Source organism: Pieris napi, chromosome 21 (genome assembly GCF_905475465.1).
Source record: "Pieris napi chromosome 21, ilPieNapi1.2, whole genome shotgun sequence".
NCBI lineage: Eukaryota > Metazoa > Arthropoda > Insecta > Lepidoptera > Pieridae > Pieris > Pieris napi.
This window is the reverse complement of record NC_062254.1, coordinates 1,796,153-1,823,617: the sequence shown is the minus strand read 5'-3', so window position 1 is coordinate 1,823,617 and position 27,465 is coordinate 1,796,153. Positions and strand designations below refer to the sequence as shown.

General features: G+C 33.4%; 3 protein-coding genes across 9 annotated transcripts in view; 2 read left to right on the top strand and 1 right to left on the bottom strand.

Moving 5' to 3' along the window:
* The window catches only part of LOC125060511 (elongation of very long chain fatty acids protein 6), a 45,402-nt gene extending 38,011 nt beyond the window's left edge, over positions 1-7,391 (top strand). Inside the window, exons 3-4 of the mRNA XM_047665474.1 lie at positions 2,050-2,271; positions 3,197-7,391. Coding sequence (XP_047521430.1) covers positions 2,050-2,271; positions 3,197-3,551 — 577 coding nt within the window. The 3' untranslated portion in view covers positions 3,552-7,391. The remainder of the gene's footprint in view (positions 1-2,049; positions 2,272-3,196) is intronic.
* A 758-nt stretch (positions 7,392-8,149) lies between these two features.
* Positions 8,150-12,401, top strand: LOC125060419 (uracil phosphoribosyltransferase homolog). Its single transcript, XM_047665319.1, has 4 exons — positions 8,150-8,362; positions 8,513-8,705; positions 9,196-9,363; positions 10,809-12,401. Exons 1-4 carry the CDS (start codon positions 8,235-8,237, stop codon positions 10,989-10,991), a joined length of 672 nt encoding a protein of 223 aa, XP_047521275.1. The 5' UTR covers positions 8,150-8,234; the 3' UTR covers positions 10,992-12,401.
* Positions 12,402-14,967: 2,566 nt separating this feature from the next.
* The window catches only part of LOC125060262 (four and a half LIM domains protein 2), a 152,501-nt gene continuing 140,003 nt past the window's right edge, over positions 14,968-27,465 (bottom strand). For all 7 annotated transcript variants that reach the window (XM_047665069.1, XM_047665067.1, XM_047665066.1 and 4 more), the window contains 3 exons: positions 17,984-18,153; positions 16,770-16,956; positions 14,968-16,506 (listed from right to left, as the gene is read on the bottom strand). In XM_047665069.1, the coding sequence (XP_047521025.1) occupies positions 16,349-16,506; positions 16,770-16,956; positions 17,984-18,153 (515 nt within the window). In that variant the 3' untranslated portion in view covers positions 14,968-16,348. The remainder of the gene's footprint in view (positions 16,507-16,769; positions 16,957-17,983; positions 18,154-27,465) is intronic.

Genomic DNA, 27,465 nt, shown 5'->3' with positions numbered 1-27,465 from the left:
TACATTGAATTCGTGTCAGTTCAAGAAATTCCAATCTTGAAGTGAATGAGGAGATGCATAACCAGGCTTAGATCTTGATCGAAGACATGTGTTACCTCATCAAAAAATGATGGATATCAGAAAGTGCTTTAACATGCAGTACCTATCGCAATATTGGCGCCAGAGAGAAGAGGCCTAATGTTTAAAACTGTCATTCTTCTTTCGCAATGGCAAGCAATAAAACATTTCTGTATTTGCAAACCTTAATGAAATCCTTAATTAAGTTTAACTAAAGTTAACACGATATTATTAGACTGTTAGGAGGAACGGAGTTAGCCGGGTCAGCTAGTATATCATGATTACCACTCGGGTATAAGAAAAGAATCACTGTAAAGTCAATTAATGGTGAATAATTGATTTGTAATGCTCGTTAAAAGTGCATGCTGGATATTCACGGGACGTAACTCTGACGATTTAGATAATTTACCATTTTTACAAATTAATAAACTAGTTGTCAACCGGGCCCGGCGGGAGACGCTCGCAAGTGAGTTGCCGGCCTTTTAAGAATTGGTACGCTGTTTTCTTGAAAGAACCTAAGTCGAATTGGTTCGGAAATACTGCAGTTGGCAGCTGGTTTCACATACTAGTGTGCGCGGCAACAACTGCCTTAAAAACACTCATTTTTGGATCGACGGACGTCGAGGTGATACGGCTGGAATTTCTGCTTCGATGGAAATTCAGCTGCAGGTATTAATGTCAACAACTCCTCTGAACACTCTCCATAGTAAATGCGGTAGAAGATGCAGAGAGACTCCACATCTCTATGCAACGACAAGATCCCTTGTGAAAAGAAAAGAGCTCTTGAAGTGACTGGTCGTCGACGATTCGAATCGCTCTTCATTGAATTATACAAATTTTAATGTGTATTATTACCATTGAGTCAGCCAAGTGTCAGATAGTTAAAAAAATTGTTTATTATTACAATAAAAATTGTGTGAGAATTTGCCGGCTCGTTTTATACTACAGAAAATGGACTTCCGTTTTTGTTTTACCTATTCCGATTTAAATATTTTATTATTACAAAAAAAATTGTGTGAGAATTTTCCGGCTCGTTTTATAATACAGAAAATGGCTTACCTTTTTTGTTTTAGCTATTCCGATTTAAATATTATATTATACACAAAAGTTGTTTTAAGTAAAAAATTCCTTCGTTTAATAAAAACTTGAAAAATAGACTATAAATCCTTGACTTTCAATGAATTTCCTTGAAATGTAAAGTTTTTAATATGTTTGTAAGGTTGTTAATAATAACGAATTGTAGAGGTTATAAGCGTAATAAATATTAAACATCGAATTGTAATAAAGTGTCGTGTACTAATATTAAATGCAATTATAACAATTTTAATGTAATCCTTTTTTAATTGAATTATTATAGAACTTTTTATTTTAATTTTATAATAATGTGTTAAGGAGCGTTCAAGTATTACGTCACGCAATTTTTGGAGATTATTGATCCCGCCCCTCCCCCATGTAACGCGCCGTAACGTTCTTCTGTACCCAAGTACAGTACTGTACCCAAGTATAGTAAAACGTTTCGTGACCACCTAGTGATTCTTTATACCTAAGAGTTACCATTATGTGGTGTAAAGTACTGGAAAGTCGAAAATAATATTAACAATAACGGCTTAATTCAATATTTTTTTACATTTATTTCTTCGATAATAAAAACACGTAGCATTTTAATTTACAATTCGTCATTTGAGATTTCAATAAATTATTTTGCATAAAATATAAAAAAAATATTTCATAGATTCTCTTTATGTATAATTAGGTAATTAACCCTTCACTCTCTCAATCGGTCTCAATCGCTCTAACCCTTTTCTTCGACAAAAACGCTGCACATATTCGTGAAATTTTTTTTTTTAATTTACCCTCATGCGCCTAAAGAAGTTTCACTTCAAAAAGACTGAACACTTATTTATTTAATAGGTTATAAATATGTCATGATATAGTTTCTGTCTCAATCCAAATTAGAAAGCGAAAAACTTATGATGATTTAATTGATTTCAGCTTCATCGAGCAAGACAAAGTCTCCGGTTTTTGGACGACGATGTTCGTCCTCTCAAAAGTACCAGAACTCGGTGACACAGTCTTCATTGTGCTGAGGAAGAAGCCCTTGATCTTCCTCCACTGGTACCACCACATTACAGTCCTGCTGTACACATGGTACTCCTTCACCGAGTTCACCTCATCCGCCCGTTGGTTCGTCACTATGAACTATTGTGTTCACAGGTAATTAATTATTTTTAATTTCAAAAGGAGGTTCTTGATTCGTCGAAACCTTTTTTGTAATAGTGTGCACCTTTGTGCTCCATTTTTAAAATTCGAATAAGCTTAAGGATTTATTGCAAGGTGGGCAACGGCACCCGTGATTTTATTAAATCTTTATGTAAATGGCCTTGATGTAGACGATATTTTATTTAAATAACAAGTGACCGAAATGTTTTCCCAAAAATATATCAAAATAATTTCATTAAAAATACTAGCGGCCAAATTTTTATAGGCCTTGGTAGATAAACATTCTCCTAATTATAAATATACAATATACATACTTAAATATTTGGTTTTTAGCAAATAACCGATAAGCGCACTAATCCTGCAGCCGGATCTTGTACTATGAGCAATTTACAGCTCTCGGCCATACCAATGTGCTGTAATTCAATTATTTTTTGACTCCATAATACTCCCCATGATTGAATCAAAACGAAATTAGGCAAAAGTTAAAGGTGACTTTGTGTTTTTGTATCGCGGAATTAATATTGTATTGTGTAATTGATTCCATTTAAATTATAGCGAAGGATCAAAACATATTGATTGTTATTAATTCAAGCATCACATACGTAGTTAAATCGAATCTACGATGAGTGATTTTGGTTATAGCCCGCTCTAAGATAATTTGGTAAAAGTCTATGTAGGAAGAGGGCCGGCCGCGGCGGCGCGGTGATTAGGATAACTTATTTTGATTTGCTCTGCATTATTTGATTTATTCATTTTTTATAAAATATACTTAATTTCTTCATAACAAAAAGGGTAATTTAACACTACTATCTCTTTCCAAACAGACTAGTAGAACATCCAAATTTTCTGTGCACTCTTCCTTTCCGGGAGTAACTAAACTAAATAAACGATGAATTAACCAGATCACCCATCTTTTCAGCGTGATGTACTCCTACTACGCGTTAGTAAGTATGGGCAAGTACCCGCCGAAATTCTTCGCGATGACCATCACCTTCCTCCAGCTGACACAGATGATAGTCGGCTGCGCTATCAACATCTGGGCCCACAATTACATGGCCACAGCTCCGACGAATCCCTGTGGGATCAGTCAAATCAACATCAAACTATCTATGGCCATGTATTTCTCGTACTTCGTGCTGTTCGCCAGGTTCTTCTACAAGGCCTACCTTTCGCCCAAACCGGGGAAGAAAGCAAAGATCGAGCCGGAAATCACGGCGCCACCCAAGAAGGAGTTCAATGGATACCCCAGACAAAGAAATGGTGTTGTGCACTAGTCCAATCTGTGATTTTAATTAGGTCGAGCCGTCGGGTAATCTCAGGTTTTTATCGCTATAGCCTAAACACGTTCTCTGTATTGCCAAATTTTTCTAGACATATTCACCCGCTTGGTCAACGTCACATAAAGGTGGAAGGTAAAGGAAAATGACTTTTTAAAACTCAACGATTTAAAATCAAAAGTTTTAGAGAATTTACGTAAGGTCAAAGATCGATTATCGATTGCAATTATTAAATGAATGATATAACCCGCGTTCTAATTTTAAATAACCAAAAATAATTAGTTGGAAATAAAAAGAAAAAACAATACACACATAACATTCATTGTTAGCGACATCTAATGTTTTTGATTGAATAATTAAAGCGAAATGGATGATTCTTTGCTTCACGACGGATAGAGATGACAGCAATCTTAATCGCATTTGACCTCGGAGTAGACTTATCGTGTTTTCTGCACGTTTTCACTTTATCGTTAACATACGTTATGACATAAATCACTATCCGGGTTTAATGTTCTATAATATTGTCTTAACAATTGAGAACATTTTAGGTATTGTTTATACATAGATTAAAAATCTATCATATGCTGTGGTAGATCTTAACTAGAATAATATAAAAAATTAAGTAGTTCCTTAGGTAGAACTTTGTAGTCTGTGGCAGTAGACAAAGCGGGTAAATGTGATTTAAGTGTTAGTCTGTCCTATAAAAAACCTAGCCCATTTCATCACGTGCCAAACCAACCTATAGCACTATCTTACAGCCATTAAGGAATTTTATTAATCAAAGTTACCATTTCCTTTGATAAAAACCTGAAATTATCTGAAATCGGCGTCAGGTTAGGATGACCGCCATTACATTCCACGCTACATTTTTCGCGGGGTCGAACAAATTAGTACGTTTCAAAATGGCGGCGTCTTTAAGAATCTGGTCAGAGACGTCAAAAACATTAAACCCGGTTCTCTGACCAAGTTATGAACGCTTGTAATACATTTTAACGCCAACGTCCTTGTTTCCAATAACTATTAGACGGGCAGTTAAAACGGGAATAAAGCAAAATCTAAATGTTACGATTAACGACTCGTTTTTTGTAACATTACTTTTTGCGAGTAGATATAGACTAGACTAGATTCGGATTAGGACGGTGATATACAAATTCAATTTCAATGCAATTTTTTTTGTATCGGCTTTGCGAAGCGTTCAAGTTGTTATCATATTTATTGAGTGATTTTTTTAATTTATTTGTATCGCATGTATAGGGTATAATTTGCTTCGCCATAAATCGTCTTAAAATCATTTGCAATCGGAAGCATTTAATAATATAAAGCAATGTGAATTTTAAAGGTCTATATGCAAAACGTGTCAACCGTCTCAACTTGACAGGTGTCAAAGTCATTGCCAGTTTGACAGATTTGAGATTTCGCGTTGATTCGCGTTTCCTACCACAGATATTGGACCTAATCGAAAAAATCGACAGTTCCAACGTAATTAATGTTTTGCATTAACTTGTGTTAGAGATTATAAGGCGAATATTTAGACGAGAGGCGATTTCGTTAATAATTTATTATGCTTGTATAACAGGCATTTCAGGTAGCGGAAATAATCGGAGTTCTTAAATGTATTTTATTGCATGGCAATAAGGTTTAAATTTAATTGCAAAAGGGACTTTTGTCTAATACCGCTTGTCAAGGTACAAATTTTTGACCTTCTATAGTTTGATTGGAGATGAATGTATAAAGAAATGGCTCGTGGTTTGCTTTAACCAAACGTTGTACAAAGCTTAGTTTTAGCGTTATAAACAATTTTTTCCAGTTAAAAGTCGAAATAGAAAATTTAGAATATAGAAAATTTTCCGTAATCTATATGAAATGTTTATTTTAAAAAAGGTTAAAAGGAATATTCCTAGAAAAATCGTAGGAGAGTTTTTCTTCATGGTAAAGATAAGGATGGTATATGGCAATACAAATATAAGCGTGTGTGATTAACCAAACATACTTCATAGATTTCATGTGTCAAGGACGGGTTTCATCTTAACAATATTTTCGTAGTTTTTAGTTAACCTCACGAGTACACAATGCCATAGAGAAACAAAAGTATAATTTTAAAGCATTTACAAATTTTACAAATTTGTAGTTAATAATCTTGAGATTTTGTGATTGTTCCGATCTGGTATAACACTTGATACTTTGCTTCATATATTTCTATGAAAAATAATATTAGTAAAACCGATTTCCAATTCTCATTCTCAAGGGACTTCAATGTCTAAACGATGGATACAGATTACAGAATTTGTAGTTCTGTCGCGCATTATATGACGTACGACATTTTTATACATTTGACAGTGACGTAGAGTTGTCAAACTCTTTAAGGTAAAGTTATCAAGTTGTAGAGTAGATCGGTAGAGTCAACACTGCATAGTTTAGTTAGAAGATAGCCTCCTTAAGGACTTTGCTTAGTGTAAAATTTATACACTTGCAATGTATCACTTAAATGGTTTTGATTAATAGGAAATTATTAAAAACTGCTTTTTACCCTAATATTTTATTTATTATAAAACTATCTAAGACACTTAGCATGAACCAGCGATAGTTCTAGGCATTAGCATCAAACGATGCATATTTACAAATTGTACTAAAAAAATAGTTGGTGCTTCCGATTTAGTTCCAACTAAGCTCTTCAACAATTCTTAACGTTTTGTGATTATATTATTTTGTATGAAAATTCAAAGATATCGTAGTGTTTGTGCTAAGGGTCCAGATATAATTTAAATATATAAATTTACAATTTGTATGGCGTCAAGCGAGGAGAACAAATTACACCAATTCGGTTCGAACACTGAATTGAAAATACCAGTGGTGCACTTCGACCGGTTAAAGTTGAGCTATGATTGTCTGTCTTGCTTATTTCCATATATAATAAGCAGGATGGCAATGCTTACACATCTGCCAGTATATTTCTGAACTGTTATTTATTATTGTTATCTTTTATACGCTTTGTAAAACAGTTTACATAGATTTTCGTTTATTTTATTTCCCTGCACAATATAAAATTATAGTTTTCGGTGATAGTAGGTATTACAAGGTTTTTGCGGGAATTGTGCTATTTTTATTTTGTACTTTTATTGTTTTTATAAGGCGAATGTTCCACGGCACTTGAAGAATTTGGTGCTTGTCACTTTTTAGATATAGAAGCTTTATGAAGTTTTAAAAGGTTTTCCCAAATTGTAAATATTCCAGAACATATTTTTAATCTTAAGCTGATACTATAATCATGTAAATGCAAACTGTTGAGTATAGTAGAGTAATTAACTGAAGCTTCCCTGTTAAAGAGAGTTACCATAGACAATGTTTTGTATAAAATCCACGTTTTGCATTTTGTTAACCATAAAACGCCTTTATACATTAATATTTATTTAAAAAATATGCTGAAGATACACAATATGTAGAACAAATTATGAATGTATCATGGTTGTGAGTGTAAGAAAATAAATGTAGCATTTAACAGTTTCTTAGACTAGTAAAAGATTGATGACGAGTTGAAAATATTGTAAAATCAAATGTTTTAACTTTATGATTACATACATACATATTGTGTTTCGTAAGCATTTCGCATTTATATAGTTGCATTTACATGAAATGGTTAAGCCTAGCTCGTAGCTAGAACAAATTAACAATTATCACAGTACATAATTGAGAATATATTTTTGTGGGATGTTTTGTGGTCAAAAATAAAAGCCGACTGTATTATCACAATAAGTATGTTTAATATAAATGGATTGGAAACAGACAACATGCAATTATTAATTTGTATTTTGTGGGCAAATAAAGCGTTAATGCGTCATATTTTGCGTATTTTTATTATCTTCCTAAACCTTATTTCTACTACATATATGGAGAAATACCGAGATATGTTATCCTATATGATACTAGTAGCGATAATAATGAAGTCTTAAAACACGACGTGGGTCCTGGGATGTACAAACCGACCTAAATTAGTACCTAATGAATTCAGGAAAAAATTTATTTATATTAAAACAGGTAAATAAAAAGTGTTTGTGTAATGGGGCTTCTAAACGGGCCATGTTTTGCTGCAATTGATGGCTGCACTGTTGGCAACTAATTGCCTGGCCATTAATATTCAGACAATAGGATTTATAGTCGTAGAACAAATTTGTGGTACAAGACAAGACATTATTATTTGCCTTGCGGCCAGTCTAAATTCTTACGACCATACTTCATTGTCCTACGTATTATTCTGCCTCTATTATGTACATTCTACAATTTTATGGGGGCAAAATAACATTTTAGCAAAATACTAATAGACGACCAACGTAACCTTTTGGCTTTCTTAATTATTATAGTTGAAAGCATCAAAGGACATAGTTTTTAATTAGTCTTAGTTACTAAGCCGTAATCTTGCCAATTACATATTAATTATTATTAATAGGAAAGTTCAATAAGAACAAATCATTAAATAGAGATATTTTATCATCAGTACAGTTTATCTACTCTGCGATATAAATATTGTCAATTGGACATTGACATAAGACTATTTTGAACTATTTTGAAATGTCATAAACATATGGTCGGGCTATTGCCAAATTATTGACATTTTCGATTATATTTCTTATTTTTCGCATTTCCAAAGTTTTCTTCATCAAAATATTATTTAAACCCAGTCATAATATGGATATTGTGGATATGGATATAAGGCAGTGGGATGTAAACGACGTAAAAGAACAATTTGGCGACAGTTTAACATTATTACCACCAAACGATAACATTAAGGAATTGCAAACAATACTACGTGACAAGTAAGGTTATCTTGGTTTAATATAAAAAGCTTCTTATCCTCTTATTTTTTACTTTGAAATCCAAATCCTCTCACATTGTTTTGTCACCCTGGTTAGTAACATTATTATGTTTGGAAGCACTGTTTTAAGTATAGTATCTTAAAATTAAAGGAACACAACCCGAAGTGATTTTAAATTTTATGCTGATCGTTTGATACGATTAGTGATTGAAGAAAGCCTCAACAAATTGCCATTTACTGATTGTGAGGTAGTGACACCCACTGGAGCACTGTACAAGGGATTAAAGTATGGTTCAGGAAATTGTGGAGTCTCAATTGTGAGATCTGGGGAAGCTATGGAACAGGTGTGTTGTTGTTTTATTTATAAATAAGTGTGAATACTACCTAACAATATACTTCTTTAATTAATCAATATTTAATCAAATGTGCAACAACTGTGTACAACTTAGTGTTAAGTTATTTTTCGGAAGGGCTCGAAACCCTGACAAAGGTACCTGAAATCTAAAAAATGTAATGCATAAGACATACTTTAATGTATAAACACATTTGGATTATCTATTACAGGCAGCAATAAATTATTAAGTCTAGCACATTGTGTATTCATATTGGTACACAACATGACCAGATTTGTGGTGATTGAAAGTTTGTCTATATTGTTCAGAAATTCCTAAAATGTTCACTTTTCCACAATGAACTGATTAGTGAAAGATAATATGTTTGTGGAAGTAGAGGAAAAAAATATTTTACATTGTACCTATAAAACAAGATTTTTTAAATATATATCAAAGACAATATTGTATTACTAATTAATACATAATAACTTTTTAATTTCAGGGCTTACGCGATTGCTGTAGATCAATTAGAATAGGCAAAATCCTGGTAGAAAGTGACAATGATACTCATGAAGCCCATGTTGTTTATGCCAAGTTTCCAGAGGACATAGCTCGAAGACAGGTGCTCCTTATGTATCCAATAATGTCTACTGGCAACACTGTTAAACAGGTCTGTTGATTTTTTATAGTGTGGCTTATTTGTCAATCTAGATGGAAACTGTGTCTATATGGTCATTACTATAGAAAAAAAAAAAATTATATCAGTTAGAAAACTTAGCCTAGACTAGTCAAGATTTTGTCTATAGTTTGGTAGAATTTCCTTCATGTTTTATATTTTTCCAATGCACATTATACCACTAATTTAAATATATAAAAATTAATTGCTGTTTCTTTGTCTCACGAAAACTTGAGTATGGCTTAACTAATTAGGCTTATTATGTTCTTAAAATATTGATGGACATTCAGTGAAGGTTTAAACAGTTGGCAACATAAATAATAAGTATAGAAAAATACTAAAAACTACAATAAAAACTGTTCCTAGCTCCTAGATATTATAAGGTGATATGATAATAAATATTTGATATACAGTGTAAACTCTATATAACGACACTCAAGGGACTGTCTATTTTGATGTTACAAACAGTTGCCGCTAAGTAGAAAGAAAAATCTGTATTAGAAAAAGAAAGTTTATTTCAGACTTGTGTTTGTAATTACATAAAAACAATTCGTATTTGAACGCTATTGCGTTGTCTGTTATTTTTGTACTGTACCAGTAGTTGGGTTGTATTTTTTTACTTATTTAATTCATATCTTGAGATATTGAGGCATCTTCGTGATAAAGCACATGCAAGTATGCGCAATATATAAATAAAAGAACGTATTTCTTGGAAAGTTCGGTATGTATGATGAGTACCGACAGTCGAGTTTATTTCTCGCTAGGTCAATAAAGCGACAAAACAACGTACACAGCTCGGCAGTTTTAACTAATTTTGGCAACTTATAAAGTACTTTTTAGTATTTAATTGATGTCTTTATTGAGGGTATAATGCTATGTATAGTGTATCATTGTATGGAAGAAGCTAAACCAACCAAAGCTGAGTGATTTTGACGCTTTAGGGGTTTGTTGTTAATCGAGGGTCGTGGAGTGTATTTTTTTTTAGAAGAAAAAAAAATGTCACATGTTTATAATGCCTTCAGAAATTTGTGTTTCATTACTCTAGTAGGAAGTCTGATCGTTGGTCGGTGTTGAAAATTTTGTATTCAGTTTAACACAAATATCACCATATTATGTTTAAGATACGGGTCATCTAGCATTAAATAAATATCACAAAGTTTCACATAAATAGGCAGAAACTTCAACTTTAAAAAGGGCAAAAAAACTCAATGAGAATAGAACAAAAATCTATAACATATTTTTGTATTGGGCGGGATGCAACTGAGCAAGCAGATCACCTTGAATCAGGTGCTAACCGCCGTCCATGGACACTTGCGACGCTGGGGGGCTAGCGGGTATGTCGCCGACCTTTGGGGGATAAAATTTGGCCAATAACCTTTTTATTATAATTTATAATTATGGAACCAGACTTTTATATAATAAAATATATACAATTTCAGGCAGTAAACGTCTTAACACAACACGGCGTTAAAGAAGAACGTATAATACTTTCGAATCTCTTCTGTACGCCTGCCGCAGCTCAAGCGGTGGTCGATTATGTCCCAAAGATGAAGATACTCACCTCTGAATTGCACCCCGTAGCCCCAAACCATTTTGGTATGAAATACTTCGGAACAGACTGATATGAGGATGAAGAGGTATAAACATTTTGCGATTAATATGGTGGCTATTGGGCAAATGTTTTGTGTTTGAATAAATAGGTGTAATGCCTTATATACAGGTTTCGAAAATGATTTTTAACCTGCAATAGCTGCAATACTGGCTTTAAGCGCGGCGACCGAATCAAGAAATTCCGTAACGAAAATAAAAACCTAACACACGATGACGTAATATAGGTGCAATACGCGTTAGAGTGGGACAGAACGCATACTGCGTATTCACATCTCTCTGACAAGATCGGTGACGTAGCCGTCCTCGATTGCCACACGTTTTTTTTGTTAAATAATGCCTTCATTGTTTTAGTGATTGTGACGTCATAAGTGATTTCTTTGTTTTACAATACCATCGAACCTATAGTCAGAGGGGTAGAATTTACTACAGAAGAAAATATACCAATTGACACTCATGTATGGTTCAAATTCTCAGCGTTGAAATACGCTTATATTTAAACGCCATTGCTTGTTTGTGTTATTTAGAAAGAAAACAAAACATTTGCCGCAATTATTACCTTATTCGTGTTTATACCATCATAAATTAGATTTAAAAAATAAAAGTTCCTAATCTTAAGTCGCAGTTTGTATAACTTTCTACTAACAATTTTCTTTAAGTTTTACTGACAAACAAAATGTACCTATATTATGATCTAGTTAATGTATTGTTTTTTCTATCGCAAAATAATGTTTGCTTGAATGATGATGTCACGTGATCACTTTCATACAATCTAAAAGTTAGTGGGTATAAGTATTTTTGGCTAAGATCCCAGTAGTTGTCAGATTATTTCTAAAATAATGTCACTACAATTAATGAAGTTTATAAATTTCCTAGAAAAACAGAAATCGTAGGTTTCTAAACACGAGATCGATCAATTTGCGACGTCTCGTATATTTATAAACTAACGGATATCCATTCGTAAGATTCTTAACGGTTAGGTTAGTGACATATTTAACCAATCAGAGCGCACATGCCGTTTGGTTATCGCTTATACAATTTTTCACTCGTTTAGTATCCTACGAAAGTTAAAGTTGCCGATTTTGTTATATTCCGGTGACATATATACTATATCTGAATTTTGTACTAAAAAAAGGTTAAACACTTCTAAAATAATATTACGTGTCCGTAGTATATTGTATTCTAATTCTCTTCGATCACTAACTATCGCATTTCAGGAACTGTCTGAGGATGACGAATCTAATAATTATAAAGTTTCATATATAAAGCTATTTAATTGTTATTCCTCGCTGTTAAGACCTAATCAAATATTGTAAATAAATTGTATACGTATTATAACTAAATTATTTGACGGGTCAGCTCGTGGGCTTTTTCGTGTATCAAATGTATTATTCTAATAAATTATAAAAACTAGTTAAATATAATGCAAAGTTTTTATTTTATTCCCAATAATGATTGCGATCACGATTTAAATATTGGGCTTTTGTGTCGCACGATCCTAGCTGACATCAGCTCTTTATTTTTTATTAGCTCGCTATTTGTTCTTGAAAATTAGTAGTAATAGATTGTCGCTATAGTTACAATTGAAAAAACGTGCTTCAATTTATTGTTGAAAAAAATGGCAATAAAAATAGGTAAAAAAACTTTTTAAGGGCAACGGTTTTATGTTAAACATACATTGCAATGTTTAAGATAAATGTACTAAAAACCAAAAAATAATAAAATAGATACAGTCGTGGGAATTATAAACATATGCATAGACTAGACTAAAATAAAACCGTGGGGCTTTCCGTCCCGTAATTGTACTTAGCTGGAAACTGTATGGCTTTCGGGTGTATAAGATGTACTCCGTCTCTTGCGAAATCAATTCGGACGGAAGGTACATCTGTTGCATACATCTGAGTCCGACGAAATTGAGGCCAAACGATTTCGTTGATGTAGCCTATAGCGCCATTTACTAATCCCTTTGAAACGTCAATATTGGACCGTAGCATGACTTTTTCCCCCACAAATATTTGCAGTTCCGCTGGTAAACCCCCAGTTTTGTTGATATCAGCTGGTATTATAGTAGCTATATCCACATTGTCTGCATTTCGTGTGGCGTGTACTAGCTGATCCTGCGCTTTTATTTTGTAAATGCGAGCACCATTATTTCTGTACAAATTCAATACAGCAGAGTTATGGTCGTTAACTTGTTGATTTGTAGGGTATACCCTTAACGCTTTGTCTATTGCAAACTCATCACTCGTGTCTTGAAGAAGTCTTCCCATTAAAATACTAAAATGTTGGGTTGTTAGCTCACCGACTCTCAAAGCATTCAAAATATCAATAAAAGTCTGGTCACCTTGCTGACGCATATTTTCAGTTAATTCACACAGCGTGAATAAACGCCAGAGATGTGTAGCTGGTTGGAGATGTTCTGGCTGTTTGAAAACAGGTGTTCCTGATCGTTTTATAGGAGGCAGTTGTAAATGATCACCGAAAAGTAATACGTTTACTCCTCCAAAAAACTCATTTTCACAGTTCTTAATTTGCCTTAATCGAGCGTCCATCATGCATAACATTTGATAAGACACCATGGAAATCTCGTCGACAATCAAAAATTCTGTCTGATGCCATTGTTGCCTCATTATTCGCAAATGGTTTCCGGACAGTGGTGACATACCTGTTATGCGACCGTCTTTCTGTACAGGCAATTTTAAAGTACTGTGTATCGTAGCTCCATTTATTAATCTAGCTGCAACTCCTGTTAGTGAGCAGACTTTAACCGCATCCTTTGCGTAGCACCTATTAATTTGGTCTCGTAATAACTTTAATAGAAAAGTCTTGCCCACACCAGCTCCTCCTGTAAAGAATATTTTTAAACGTTCTTCAGCACCTGACATTTGATTTTGTATGGACTGTTGAGCACTTTCATTTGATACCCATATTGATGGGAACGATAAAACCTACGTTATCCGCCATTTTGTAGCGGCCGCCATCTTGTATTTAAATTTTTATAGTATATTGTATTCTGCTTGTTGAGCCCTTTCATTTGATACCCATATTGATGGGATTGATAAAACCTACGTTATCCGCCATTTTGTAGCGGCCGCCATCTTGGATTTCAATTTTTTATAGTAGGTATATTGTATTCTGCTTGTTGAGCCCTTTCATTTGATACCCATATTGATGGGATTAATAAAACATAAATTATCCGCCATTTTGTAGCGGCGACCAACTTGAATTTATAATGATAATGAATAAACATAATTGTATTGTCACCAAAATCCAAAGTGTATACAAAATTTCAGATTAATCGGTTGACAGGAAGAGGGTGAAATTTGAATTACTAAATTTGACCCAAGAATAATAAATAAAACAAACGGGGTGAGCTAAATAAAACCGTTTAAAAAGTGTCTTTTTGTGTGATTCGGACGGTGGTGTAATTGATTTTAATGATGCAACTTTTAAAAACTGTTTATTAAAGTTAGCGTTTCGTAAAAAAAAACTTTAAATACAATGTTGTTAAGCTACCCAGTGCATCACTTAATTTGTAGGTTATCATACCACGTGTTACAAAAAGTGACCGTTTTGAATAAAAAATACAACGAAGAATTTGTAAATTTTTCCGATCGGATTTTTACCACCGGAATTCGGGACTGATTTTTCGCAGGCAACCCTATACCACGTGTTCATAATGAAATAATCTTTAGTTTCATTTAAATTTAATTCAATAATCAGACCGGTGCAAAATGCTAGTATCGATTTACCTGTTAACCTAACGATGGCAACCTAACGATTGCATATTAATATTTTCGATTGGTATAGAATTTGTCTAATAATCAAACCGGTGAAATGTTAAAAAAAAATAATGTTTTTGTTCATTACATATTAATTAATCATATCATACGATAGATTAATCATATCATAGAATACTGGAAGGGATCCATTGTCAGGATTTTTTATATGTACCAATGCACAATGTATGGGATAAATAATAACAAACAATGAAGTTACTTTTGATAATTTAATTTATAATATAATACAATCTATGGGTAGATAAATACAAGAATATTAGATCAGATCACACAGTTAAGCAAAATGTATACACGTAAATATAATCTTTCATCAACATGAATAATTTATCCCTTAACAATTAACCCTTAAGTGTTCCCCTGACGTTCATGGTCTCAATTCTCGGATGTTCTCTTACACTAAACTAGAAAAATATGTAAAAATAGATTAACATTTACATTTAACACGACTCCTATTCGAGAACAAAAATATTATTTTATTAGTAAAAACTACACATTGTCAACAATTTAGTGTTAGGAAGCTATTCTGGCAATGATCGCACATCACCCGATGAATAAATACTTAAATCGTACGTTACTTTGTCGATAAAACTTACGCATAAACAACGACAAGCACTATTTCTTATATTCTAGTAATAAAAACTCGAAAACTACATACTTAGCACGAGATGTATAATTGTGTTGATAAATTATTACAATAACAACACAAAATATCCCTCAAATTGACTTAGATATGTTATTAAGGCATCGTGTGAATTGCACTAGGTATCAACTTAGGTACCTACCTAAAGGACTAAATACGACAGCCAAAGCGAAATAATACGGCGATTAGCATATGTTCGATAAATACAATGTTAACAAGTTAAACAATCAAAATATATAAACATCTTAAATAAAAAGCAAAAATACTTTTGTGCATCCACTTTTTTTGTGATTTTTGGAGGGTTTTGTATAAAAATATGATCATTTCGCGTAACGAGACTTTGGGTTGACCTTACGGAAGCAGGTCTTAGTCAGGCCAAAGAAGTTGCCGGGTATAGGTCCCGAATCGGACGCGATCCACTCTCGCGCGTTTGCGACTAGGGGCAGGACGGTATTGTCGCTGCACAACCACAAAAACACATCAGTTTTTGTTAGTACCACACATTCAAGCAGGCTGAAGCAAAAGTTCGCCAATTCCCGCGTGAAGTTAGTAATGTGCAATCGGATCTGTGATTTTTATTCGTTCAAATAGCAAACTCTGTGGTAACCATAGACAAATTCAAATATCGAATATAGCACAGTAATTCATTTCATATTGGTTCTCTATGTCAACCATAGATAAATTCGAATGTTGAATACAAATTTAACAGCTTGTGAAAACCGTGCTAACTTTAGATAAATTTAAATACCGAATTTAGCACAGTTGCGTGTTTTTTTCAGTTCTTAGTGCTCTTTACATATAAATTTCAATATCGAATACAATAAACACTTTTGATTGTGGTCTGATAATAGATAAATTCAATAGATTTATTTAAGCATTAGTATCCCGGTCGTTGGTCGTCTATCGTTAGCGCGAGTGGTTGTTGTAGTATTTACATGAGCTTCTGTTTGGCGCACTCTGGGCAGATTATGTCAGGTCCGTCGGTGATGAAGCCCTTGCCCACGAGAGAGGTCTTGCATTGTGCGCAGATGAAGCAATCGTTGTGCCAGTGTCGGTCCTCGAATGAGATGAATCGGGTGCCGCCAATTCCTGAAATTTATGCACAAATATAGAATACTATTGCCACTTAAAGCTCTCTACAAAAAAGTAGAACTTGCTTGTACAAGCAAAAGCAGTCTCATCATACCTTCAGTAACCAGTTGTACCGACCAGAAATATTTGGCAGACCATGACAATAGGCAAAATTAAAAAAATAGGCGTAAACGCTAACCTTGTTCGCGCTAAACCTTTTGGCTATGGAACATGGAGTTCTTCTGAAAGTAAAAGGCAGACTTGTATCGAAAAAGACCCACCAGTGATAGGCTTGGTGCAAGATGTGCATCGCTTAGCGAAGAGTTCTCCAAAGCACTCAGCGCAGTAGGGTTTCTCATCCTTTGAAGTGAAGCGTTGTCCGGCCAACGAATTGTCACAGTTGGTGCAGGTGAAACACTCGCGGTGCCATGGCTCGTTCTTGTAGGTTACGCCACCTTGCGTTATGATCTGAAACATTAACGTATAAGATACAATATTCTAGTAAATTCCAGTAGTTCTAACCCGACACTCTTAATCTATCTCTAATAGGCAAGAAGGTAATCTCTAATAGGCAAGAAGGTAATCAACGCTATTCTGTGCCTGACACACACCGTCGACTTTTTGGCTCTAAGGCATGATGGTTTCCTCACAATGTTTTCCTTTACCGTATAAGCGAGTGCTAAATACGGGGATTGAACCTACGACCCCAGGGATGTGTCGCACGTTGGAACCATAAGGCAAACACTGCTCTAAAGAATTAAATCTTTAAGAATTTTTAATTAAGTGCAATACTATGATTTTTCATGAAAGTCATACATACATACATTTTAAAATATTTTATACTGACGCAAATTTAAACCTTCGACAAGCTGATGTCTGAATCTGATGGAGCTACTTATAACTGGTCTTACAAAGTCTCTGCGTTTACAACGTACGTACTATATAATTTAAACAAAATTTTTACTATGAAGGACTGCTGGCATGACACAAATCATAAATAAATAAAATCAGTGGATTTTGTATGTTTCATGATCATTTGTCAATCCAATAGGTAAATAGGTGATCAGCCTCCTGTGCCTGACACACGCCGTCGACTTTCAGGTCTAAGGCAAGCCAGTTTCCTCACGATGTTTTCTTTCACCGTTGGAGCGACGGTTGAATGCGATATTTTTTTGATACCGTTTGAACCTATTAAAGAAGTCATATTTTCCAAGTTTTTATAATTTTTCAATTTGGTTTGCAATTTGCAAAGGCACCTCTTCACTTGAAGAATGGTGTAATTTTTAGTAAATGTGATTCAATCTTTCGTAGCAAGCCAGCAAGCAAGCTGTATCTCTAGTTAGGTGCGTGCGGGGCCTACTTGTAATGGACTGCTTATGCCCTTTTTATGATTATAATTCAAAGCTTATCTACTAATATACTGTTTAATACAATATTTTAACACAATAATATGGACCTATATTTGTCTGCCTCAATAAATAATTTATTGAAATACCTTGTTACACTTGACGCAGCGTGTAGCGAACTTGTCTTCGTAGCAACCAGCGCAGTAAATCTCCTGTTCACGCGGGATGAAGCTCTTGGTTCCGATGGGGTTCTTGCACACCACACAGCAGAAGCACTTCTCGTGCCACTGCCTAGTCTTGTACTCCATCTTCTTTGTTCCTGTTTAATTAAAATGGTTAATTATTGATCAAGGCACAATATTTTTTATAAATTACTAGCTAACCCGGCAAACGTTGTTTTGCCATGTATATTATTTCTAGAAAACCTTTTTTTGAGTTCAATAAAAATAACTATCTACAATAATAAAAAAAATAGGGGTTGATCGTAGAGGGTTGAAAATTGTGTGTATTTTTGTATGATGTATCATAAAAAATAAAAAAAATGGAATAGAAAATAAAATAAAAATTTGGGGTGGATACCATTTACCACTTAGGCATTTGAAAGGTAAATAGTAGCCGATTCTCAGAGTTACTGAATATACATTAAAAATTTCATAAGAATCGGTCAAGCCGTTTCGGAGTATGGGTACACGAGAATTTTATATATTAGATTATGGTTCAACTTTTCAATCAATCTTCAACTTTTTCGACTAAGTATCGACACTTAATAGATTATAAATCTTAATTCAACTGTCTCAATGATATGATACCTTTTAAGGGATACACTCGAACGCAAAGACGCGTAAGGCATAAAGAATTTCACCTTAAATATCCATTAAATTAATTCAATTAAAATTTCAACAATTTCATAATTGTCGATAACCTTTAAGATTCGTTGCAACTGGAATTACATCATAGTCTAATTAACACGTCGAATTCAGACAAGGCGATAAAATTCCGTCAGCCAAGGGCCTGCATTAAATATTTATTGACTTTTAAGCAAGGTAACATCATGGCAACACCAAAAATAGGTTTTGGAATCCTGTTTTAACAATTTATTAAATGTCAAAGTGCCCTAAATGCCAAAAGACATAAGTAGTCTAGTCGACAAGTTGAAAATGGAACAAAATAGAGATACTACTCTTAAAATTATGTGCGATAGCTCATTGGATCCGGAATGACGTCTAGAAAAATGTGCTAAAAGCGTGTATTAGCACATAAAAAATTGCAAAAGTTATAGACCATTAAAGATGAAAAAATAATGGCATTTAGTTTTTTGCCAATATTTAATAAACTATTAATATTTAAGAAATTTCAAATAAAGATTCTGAAAGAGGAGGAAATTTCTAATAAAAAACTCCTGATTCTCAGAACTCTATCTCCATTATTTATAATGTTAATTTAACGCTGAAAATAGGTCTGCGGTTGACATTTTTAGGATTCGCGCGTGGCGTCAAAAGCGACTACGGCACATTAATTAATTTATTTAAGGTATTGAATATTTTTTTTTAAATTTGAAAAAATTATGGTGTGTTCTGAACACTATAATTAATTTATTCCCGTTGAAAATTTTACTTAAAGTTAATTTTTCAACAAGTTAAATAATTGTTAACTAACGAAATTTTCTCGAACGACCGTCTTAATTGTAAGTGAAAAAAAATGTTTAAATAATGGTCGTAAAAATATTTCGCTTCGTAGAGCCTTTCTTACATACATACTTAACAAGATCGTGCCATAAAAGTTAAAAAAATATTTATACTTTGTTTATAAAATTTTTTTTACTTAAACAAAAACTTAAAAATCCATGTAATGATGTTAAAAAATTTTTTTTGTAAATTTTTTGATTATCATGAATATTACTTTTATTTAAAATTGAAAATTTTTTTTTCTATACTTTGTTATATATGGTTGTTTTTGTTAATTTTAGAAGTTTTAGAAAAAAAATAAACAAAAGTTGAATATTTGTTTATAACAAATTGGTAAGTTAATAAACAATAGAATTGTTGATTAAAAAAAAAAAATTTTCTGTTACTTTATAGAAGACTGTCAATTATGATTTTTAGGAAAAAAAAATTTCTTAACTAATTATTTAAACAATAGAAAATTAAAAAAAACGATTATAAACAATTAAAAATTGTTATTAAGGAAAAATTTTTTTTTTTAAAATCATAAAATTTTTAATGTAATAAAGTTGTGTTAAATTTTTTTTTTAAATATTGATTTAATCAATTTGTTTAAAAAAAATTATCAACAAATGGCGGGAATTTTTTTTTTGCAAATCAATAAATATCTTGTATTAATAAAAAAACGATTATATGATGATTTAGAAAAAAAAAAAAATTTTTAACATCATTACATGGATTTTTAAGTTTTTGTTTAAGTAAAAAAATTTTTATAAACAAAGTATAAATATTTTTTTAACTTTTATGGCACGATCTTGTTAAGTATGTATGTAAGAAAGGCTCTACGAAGCGAAATATTTTTACGACCATTATTTAAACATTTTTTTTCACTTACAATTAAGACGGTCGTTCGAGAAAATTTCGTTAGTTAACAATTATTTAACTTGTTGAAAAATTAACTTTAAGTAAAATTTTCAACGGGAATAAATTAATTATAGTGTTCAGAACACACCATAATTTTTTCAAATTTAAAAAAAATATTCAATACCTTAAATAAATTAATTAATGTGCCGTAGTCGCTTTTGACGCCACGCGCGAATCCTAAAAATGTCAACCGCAGACCTATTTTCAGCGTTAAATTAATATTATAAATAATGGAGATAGAGTTCTGGGAGTCAGGATTTTTTATTAGAAATTTCCTCCTCTTTCAGAATCTTTATTTGAAATTTCTTAAATATTAATAGTTTATTAAATATTGGCAAAAAACTAAATGCCATTATTTTTTCATCTTTAATGGTCTATAACTTTTGCAATTTTTTATGTGCTAATACACGCTTTTAGCACATTTTTCTAGACGTCATTCCGGATCCAATGAGCTATCGCACATAATTTTAAGAGTAGTATCTCTATTTTGTTCCATTTTCAACTTGTCGACTAGACTATAAGGTAGTAAGTGGCATGGAAGAAGTTTCATATAGGTAGGGCGATCTGCGTATATCTTCTGTTTTTGTACATAATTTTGATGGTCCTTCAATAGCGGTTGCGCTGATGTCACAACTGTTATTATACAGACTACGCGAGTAGATTTATATATAAATATATGTAAATTAATAATAAATTTATGTGAATTTATGTATGTAGCAGATTACCTTTGGATTAGCTTTTATAATTTTGTTTATACATATTATTATTTATATTTTACTTTTGTTATTTTTTTTTGTTAATTAATTATGCACTTCTTGTACTTTACCCTCTGAAGGTGATTCTTTTTTTATTGTTCCATATTAGGGTTGCCTGAAAGAACTCGCTTGTTAGCGATAAGGCCGTCCGTTGCTTACAACTTATGTAACCTGCTTTTTTTATATGTATGATTTTGTATAAGGTAACGAAGTGTAAGTAAATATAAAAAAATAAAATAAATAAATAAATAAAACATGTTTTTGTATAGGCTACGACAAGAATTTATAAACAAGGGCCATCAAGGAAAAAATACAGGTCTATTTTAAGGTGCGTTGACAAGCTGAAAGTAGTGGGGAAGATTGGGAGACAAATGCTCAAGATAGAGAGAGATGGAGCCAGTTGGAAGAGGCCTATACTCTATAACAGGAAGAAAATAGTTTTGTTTCCAGTTTTAAGTGTATCTTTTAAGTATGGGTGAATGTTTTAAGGGATAAATGAGGCTTAGTTATAGGCTATGTCAGTACCAAGAAGGTGAGTCTGAGACGGATAGGGTCAAGATGATCAGGAAGCATTAAGTGATAAGGCAGGCTCACCTCAATAAGGGTTCGAGGGAGTCTTCGCCAATTAGAGAATGCTATATTTTTCTTTTTCGGAGTGCGCCATAAAAATAATTGGTGTCGTACCTTCACATGTATGAATTAATTGGCTTAGGCTACATAATTGGGTCAACTGTTAGGTCAGTGGCGGATTTACAAATTTTCAAGGTATGTGCTGTGAAGTCTACAATTATCCAATGATTTTTTTAGAATTCAACAATTTCGTTGCACGTAGATTTTTGAGCACAAAGTTATACACAAACAATCCAGTTCGCAGCCTCCCACCAGTAGTAGGACTGACATGTATAGGTTGATAGGGGGAAGAGGGAAATACACTTTCTGCAATTTCGCTCTTTTCACTCATTCAAAGTGTGAGCTGAAGGCGCAGGGGTCGATTACTGGTTGGGTAAAAAAATTTACAGACTTCTATGTGTAAAACATCAGAAAACCGTCATGCAGAAATCTTTTTGATTTCTATGAAGTATTTTATACAGAATTTCCCGCCCTAAAAATCTGCCGCCCTAGGCTCTTGCCTACTCAGCCTCCTTATAAATCCGCCACTGTATTAGATTAGGTTTTATATTACGTCCTATATAATGTTTTGTTTATAGACTATTGTATCATCGTTTTAATTGCATTGAAATTCAGTGTTAGCCTAGGCTTGTGACTATCATCCCTGAGGTCGTAGGATCCATCCCCGACGTTGCACCAATGGACTTTCTGCTATGTGAACATTATCATTCGCTCTAACGGTGAAGGAAACATCGTGAGGAAACCGGCTTGCCTTAGACCAAAAAAGTCGACGGCGTGTCTCATGAAACAGATACAGAAATCTGATGCCCAAACCTAAAAAGCTTGTAGCGTCACTGTTTTTTTTTTTAATTCTTATTTTATTGATATTCATCTAAAGTAGTTAGTTTAGTTAAGTAAATAATGAGATTAATGGAGAATAAGTTATTATTATTCAATTAAATGTCTTTAATTAATGATTCGCAAATTATGAGAGACGTCTTTACTTTCGATTAGAAATAATGTAGCTTTAAAAGCTCTTATACAATATGTAGCTTTTATATAGGAAATAACATAAAATCGTCAATGAAATGAAACATTTCACGAATTCCGTCACGATAACATGTAAATTGCATTGTTTGAAGGCTGTCCTTGGGTTGAATGTACTGATAATATGTGATCAATGCACGCGACATGCATAATTTTCAAGGTTTACTATAGTGTTTTGGGTATATACGTTCTAAAATAATAAAAAATTCAATGGCCCTACAACCTTTCTAGATGGACCTCAAATTGCTGCATCATTTGCCAATCTAATATGCAAGTATCAGATCAGCCTCCTATGCCTAAGGCAAGCTGTTTTCCTCACGATGTTTTCCTTCACTGTTCGAGCGAATGTTAAAAGTGGACATAGAAAGAAACTCCATTGGTGCACAGCCGGGCGAACCTACGACCTCAGTGATGAGAGTCACACGCTGAAGCGACTATGCACAGCTCTATACGTTCTTAGGGTAACAAATGATTCCTTTCTAAAGTTGTACCATTTTGAAATTACACATCTGGAAACCACTAGCGTTACTAACTTATTTTGAAGGGTTGAAGTTTCATTGACATTGTTAGTAACAAACTACACTGGGAATGACACGGTCCGACAGGCCTTTATTTTAGAGGTATAAAGTTTTGCCTATCGGGCTAAACTGGATACTGGACACAAAAACTTTTTTCTATAGAACAGGGAGCAAACAGGCAGTAGGCTCACCTGATGTTAAGTGATACCGCCGCCCATGGACACTCTCAATGCCAGAAGGCTCGCGCATGCATTACCGGCCTTTAAGAATTGATAGGTACTCTCTTTTCATGAAGGACCCTAAGTCGAATTGGTTCGGAAATACTTCAGTGGGCAGCTGGATCCACATAGTAGTAGTGCGCGGCAAAAACTGCCTTAAAAAACGCTCAGTTGTGGAACGACGGACGTCGAGGTGAGGTGGTAAGATGATGAAACGACACCTCAAATAGATTTCACGAGTTTTGAAGTGTGATTGGCAAAGTTTTAACAAATGTTTTCCATTATAAAGTTGCGCATTCAATCAATTCAGCACTGATGGAAAAACTTCGGTACAAATATTTGATAGGAGTTATATCCGATTACGTTCGTGTCTGTCGTGTTTCTAATATTTATCCATTAAAGTTTGATGGGTTTTCAATATCGTTATGTAATCCAGATATGGTTTATCCAAACTGGATATATAGATGATATATATAATTGTTCGAAATTTGAAAAATAATTCTACATTTAGAACACTTTGCACATGTTTTTATAATTGAGGTGAACTGAGAGATGCCCCGCTACGGATTTCGGACGCGAAGTTATATTGACTATAATCATCTATGCCCTCCTATGTCTAACTAAATATGGACGGCACGCGTTGTTATTGTATTAATTATTAATTACGTTCAATTTTTATATTGTAATACAACGAAGTGTTAATAAATATGTACATAAATATATTTTAGTAACATATCTTAGTATTTTCTTAATATTTAAATAAAGATATTTACTAAATACGAATTTATTGTGATTTAAAATATAAATTTGCGTAAACCAAGTATAAATGGAAGGCCGGGAACGCACTTGCGCAACCTCAAGAAATGTGTGTAATGGGCGGCGGTAACACTTAACATCAGATGAGACTCTTGCCCGTTTGCTCATGTTACATAAAAAAAACATCGTAACTAAGACGTAAGTATGCTAATGCTGTTACAATCTTGTGTTAGATGGTATTTGTAGAATTTCTTGAACATTCGACCGTTATTCGGCCTCTGATAAAAGCTCCTTAAACATGTAACTATAGAATTATTCACGCTTATACGAATAAGTCTATTGTGGCTACTGGCGTACAAAAGTTGCAATAAAGGAAGAGAAAGTCTGCTCCGACGTCGCTTACTGGGGCAAGGAAACTTGATACTCAATAGACGTAAAACAAGGTTTTTGATTAATAGGATTTCCGTTAATACATTATTTTTGACTCAATTCATTGCCAAGACCCGACCAATTTGATTCAGGGATTATGGGTATTAGGTGTAGGTACCTTCAAATATAGTATTCTTTTTATATGTTAAAGTGTATGTGAAGGAAACATCGTGAAACTGACATGTCATTTAACGACTTGTCAAGCTCTTGACTTGTCTTTGACAGCTCTACAGATTGTAACTAAATTTTTTATCATATATTTTCTACTCTTCCTATTTTAAATAGACACAAGGTACTGGACGATTTCATCTTTCAGTCAAAGCATAATGTTCTATCAGGATACGAGAATTTGAACCTGAGCACCTAAATTCGCAGTTAAAAACTTTTCAACTGCAAATCAATATACAACCAATAACATTAATTATAAGTTAATTACCGGTGATCCCAGCTTTCCTCGCTCAACTAAGAAGTATCGTAATACATTGAGGAAATGCTGCCAGCGTTAAAGGTTCACTGCCACAGGGACCAAACTTTTTTTATTATTTTCTATTTATTATTATTATATATATACTGTATGTGTAAATACTGTATGTGTGTTGTAAATTAATATAACATTTAATTATAATGTTTAATATCTTATTATGAAATAAGGTTTGATTTATTGAATACACCTACACGATAAACAACTATATTCAAAGTATGCAGAGTGAAGTACGGATATTTTGAAGGCCGTAGACGTGGGCTGGATGATGTCAGCGTGTAGGACGGCATTGACAACTCAACAATCTTTAGTCTTAAGAAATGTTTGCCCCATCACTGTCCAATACTATTTTAATATTTAATAGTGTTACTAAAGAAAGTGAGTGAGATTAATTCGTGTAAATATTGTTTAATTTAAAATGTTTAACCATATCTTGCGATAAATTCGACCCTGTCGAATTTGTTCGGAAATACTTCAGACTCCTCACTGTCCTCTTTAAATACGCACATATATGGATGTATATTGTATAATATGGATTTTTGCTATTGAAGCTAGAATACAATTTACAGCTAATTGAAACCTTATACTAGATGTACTTAAAATTACTTTTTAAAATACATAACAAATGGAAATCCACATTTGTCTTGATTGTTACGCTATGTAATAGTGAAAAATGCGCTAGTGCATTGTTTTCAAACAATGTTTGATAAGAAATTGCGCATGACACGGTTTAATGAAATCGTAATTCTTTACGTAAAAATAAGTTCGATAATTTATACCTTAGTAATAAGTGGCAGGAGTTAAGTGAATTATAAACAAATTAAAACATAACTTCTTTTTGTGCTTCTCCGTTTTTCCTTAGCGTGTTTTAAGGCAGATTTTCCGCGCACCACCACTATGTGATGATGATGATAGAAAGATGTTTTTTCCCGAGAACAAACTGAAGAATTTCCAAACCATTGCGACTTAGGGTCTTTCAAGAAAATAGCGTACCAATTCTTAAAGGGCCGGTAAGGCACTTGCGAGCCTTCTGGCAATATGAGTGTCCAATGTCCATGGGCGGCGCTATCACTGATATATATGCGCTATCATCAGGTGAGCCTCCTGCCCTATTACAGTAAAAAAAAATAGGAATGAAGGTGAGATAATTCTGTGTACCTATGCAAACAGCTCTTTCGAGAAAGGCTTAGATAAGGGTACAAGTTATTAATTAGTATTAGAAAGTGTGTCGAGCTTTGGAGAAAGTTGAACAAGATCTATTTACGATCGCCTTAATGTCCTTCAAGCAATGTGCGAATATACATAAAATAAATTTAAAATTTTATTTTGAATAGTTGTATTATGTTTGAAAGGTTTACGCGAATATCACCAAATTAAATATGATTTCATTAAAACGAATTTATTACTCTCAATTTAAGATTTTTATGTTTATATAAACGTGTTTTAACCAGTTATGTTCGTAAGGGTTGAGTAAGTTACCTAATTAATTCTTCTCTTATCTTTCTTAAATTGCGGTAGAAGATGCAGAGAGACCCCCTATCTCTTCGCCAAAGGATCAAGCCGCTTCGAAAGTGACTGGTCGACGCGGACGAGTCGAATTTGGTATTAGGCAATAAATTATACTTCACACTCGCTGTCACTCGAGGTTTTTACCTATATCTACGACATCTTATGTACTATGCAACACAACAAGTATTTATCAATTTGACCTACTAGTTTAGCACGTCTAAACAAACAAAAATCTTATAATATTAGTGATGAAACATCAATAACTTCTAATAACATAAATTTCAGTTGCGACCAATTTGTATCAATAAAAACTTTTTTTAGGTTTGGGCCTCAGATTTCTGTATCTGTTTCATGATCATTTGTCAAAATAATAGGTAAGTAGGTGATCAGCCTCCTGTCTGACACACTGTCGACTTTTTGCGTCTAAGGCAAGCCGGTTTCCGTTCAAGCGAATGTTAAATCAATAGAAAGAAACACCATTGGCAGCCGGGGATGTAACCTACGACCTCAGGGATGAGTTTCACACGCTGAAGCTACTGTGCCAACACAGCCCATTAAGAAAGCAATACGTAAATTTGTAATTTACAATGTCAAGTTATAAGACAGGAAGATAAATGCATGACCAATTGTAGATATGGCCAAGATCTGTCAGGGTTGAGGTGAACGAGATTGTGATACCATATGAAGTTTATATTGACTTCGGAGGTTCGAATTTTCAATCAGT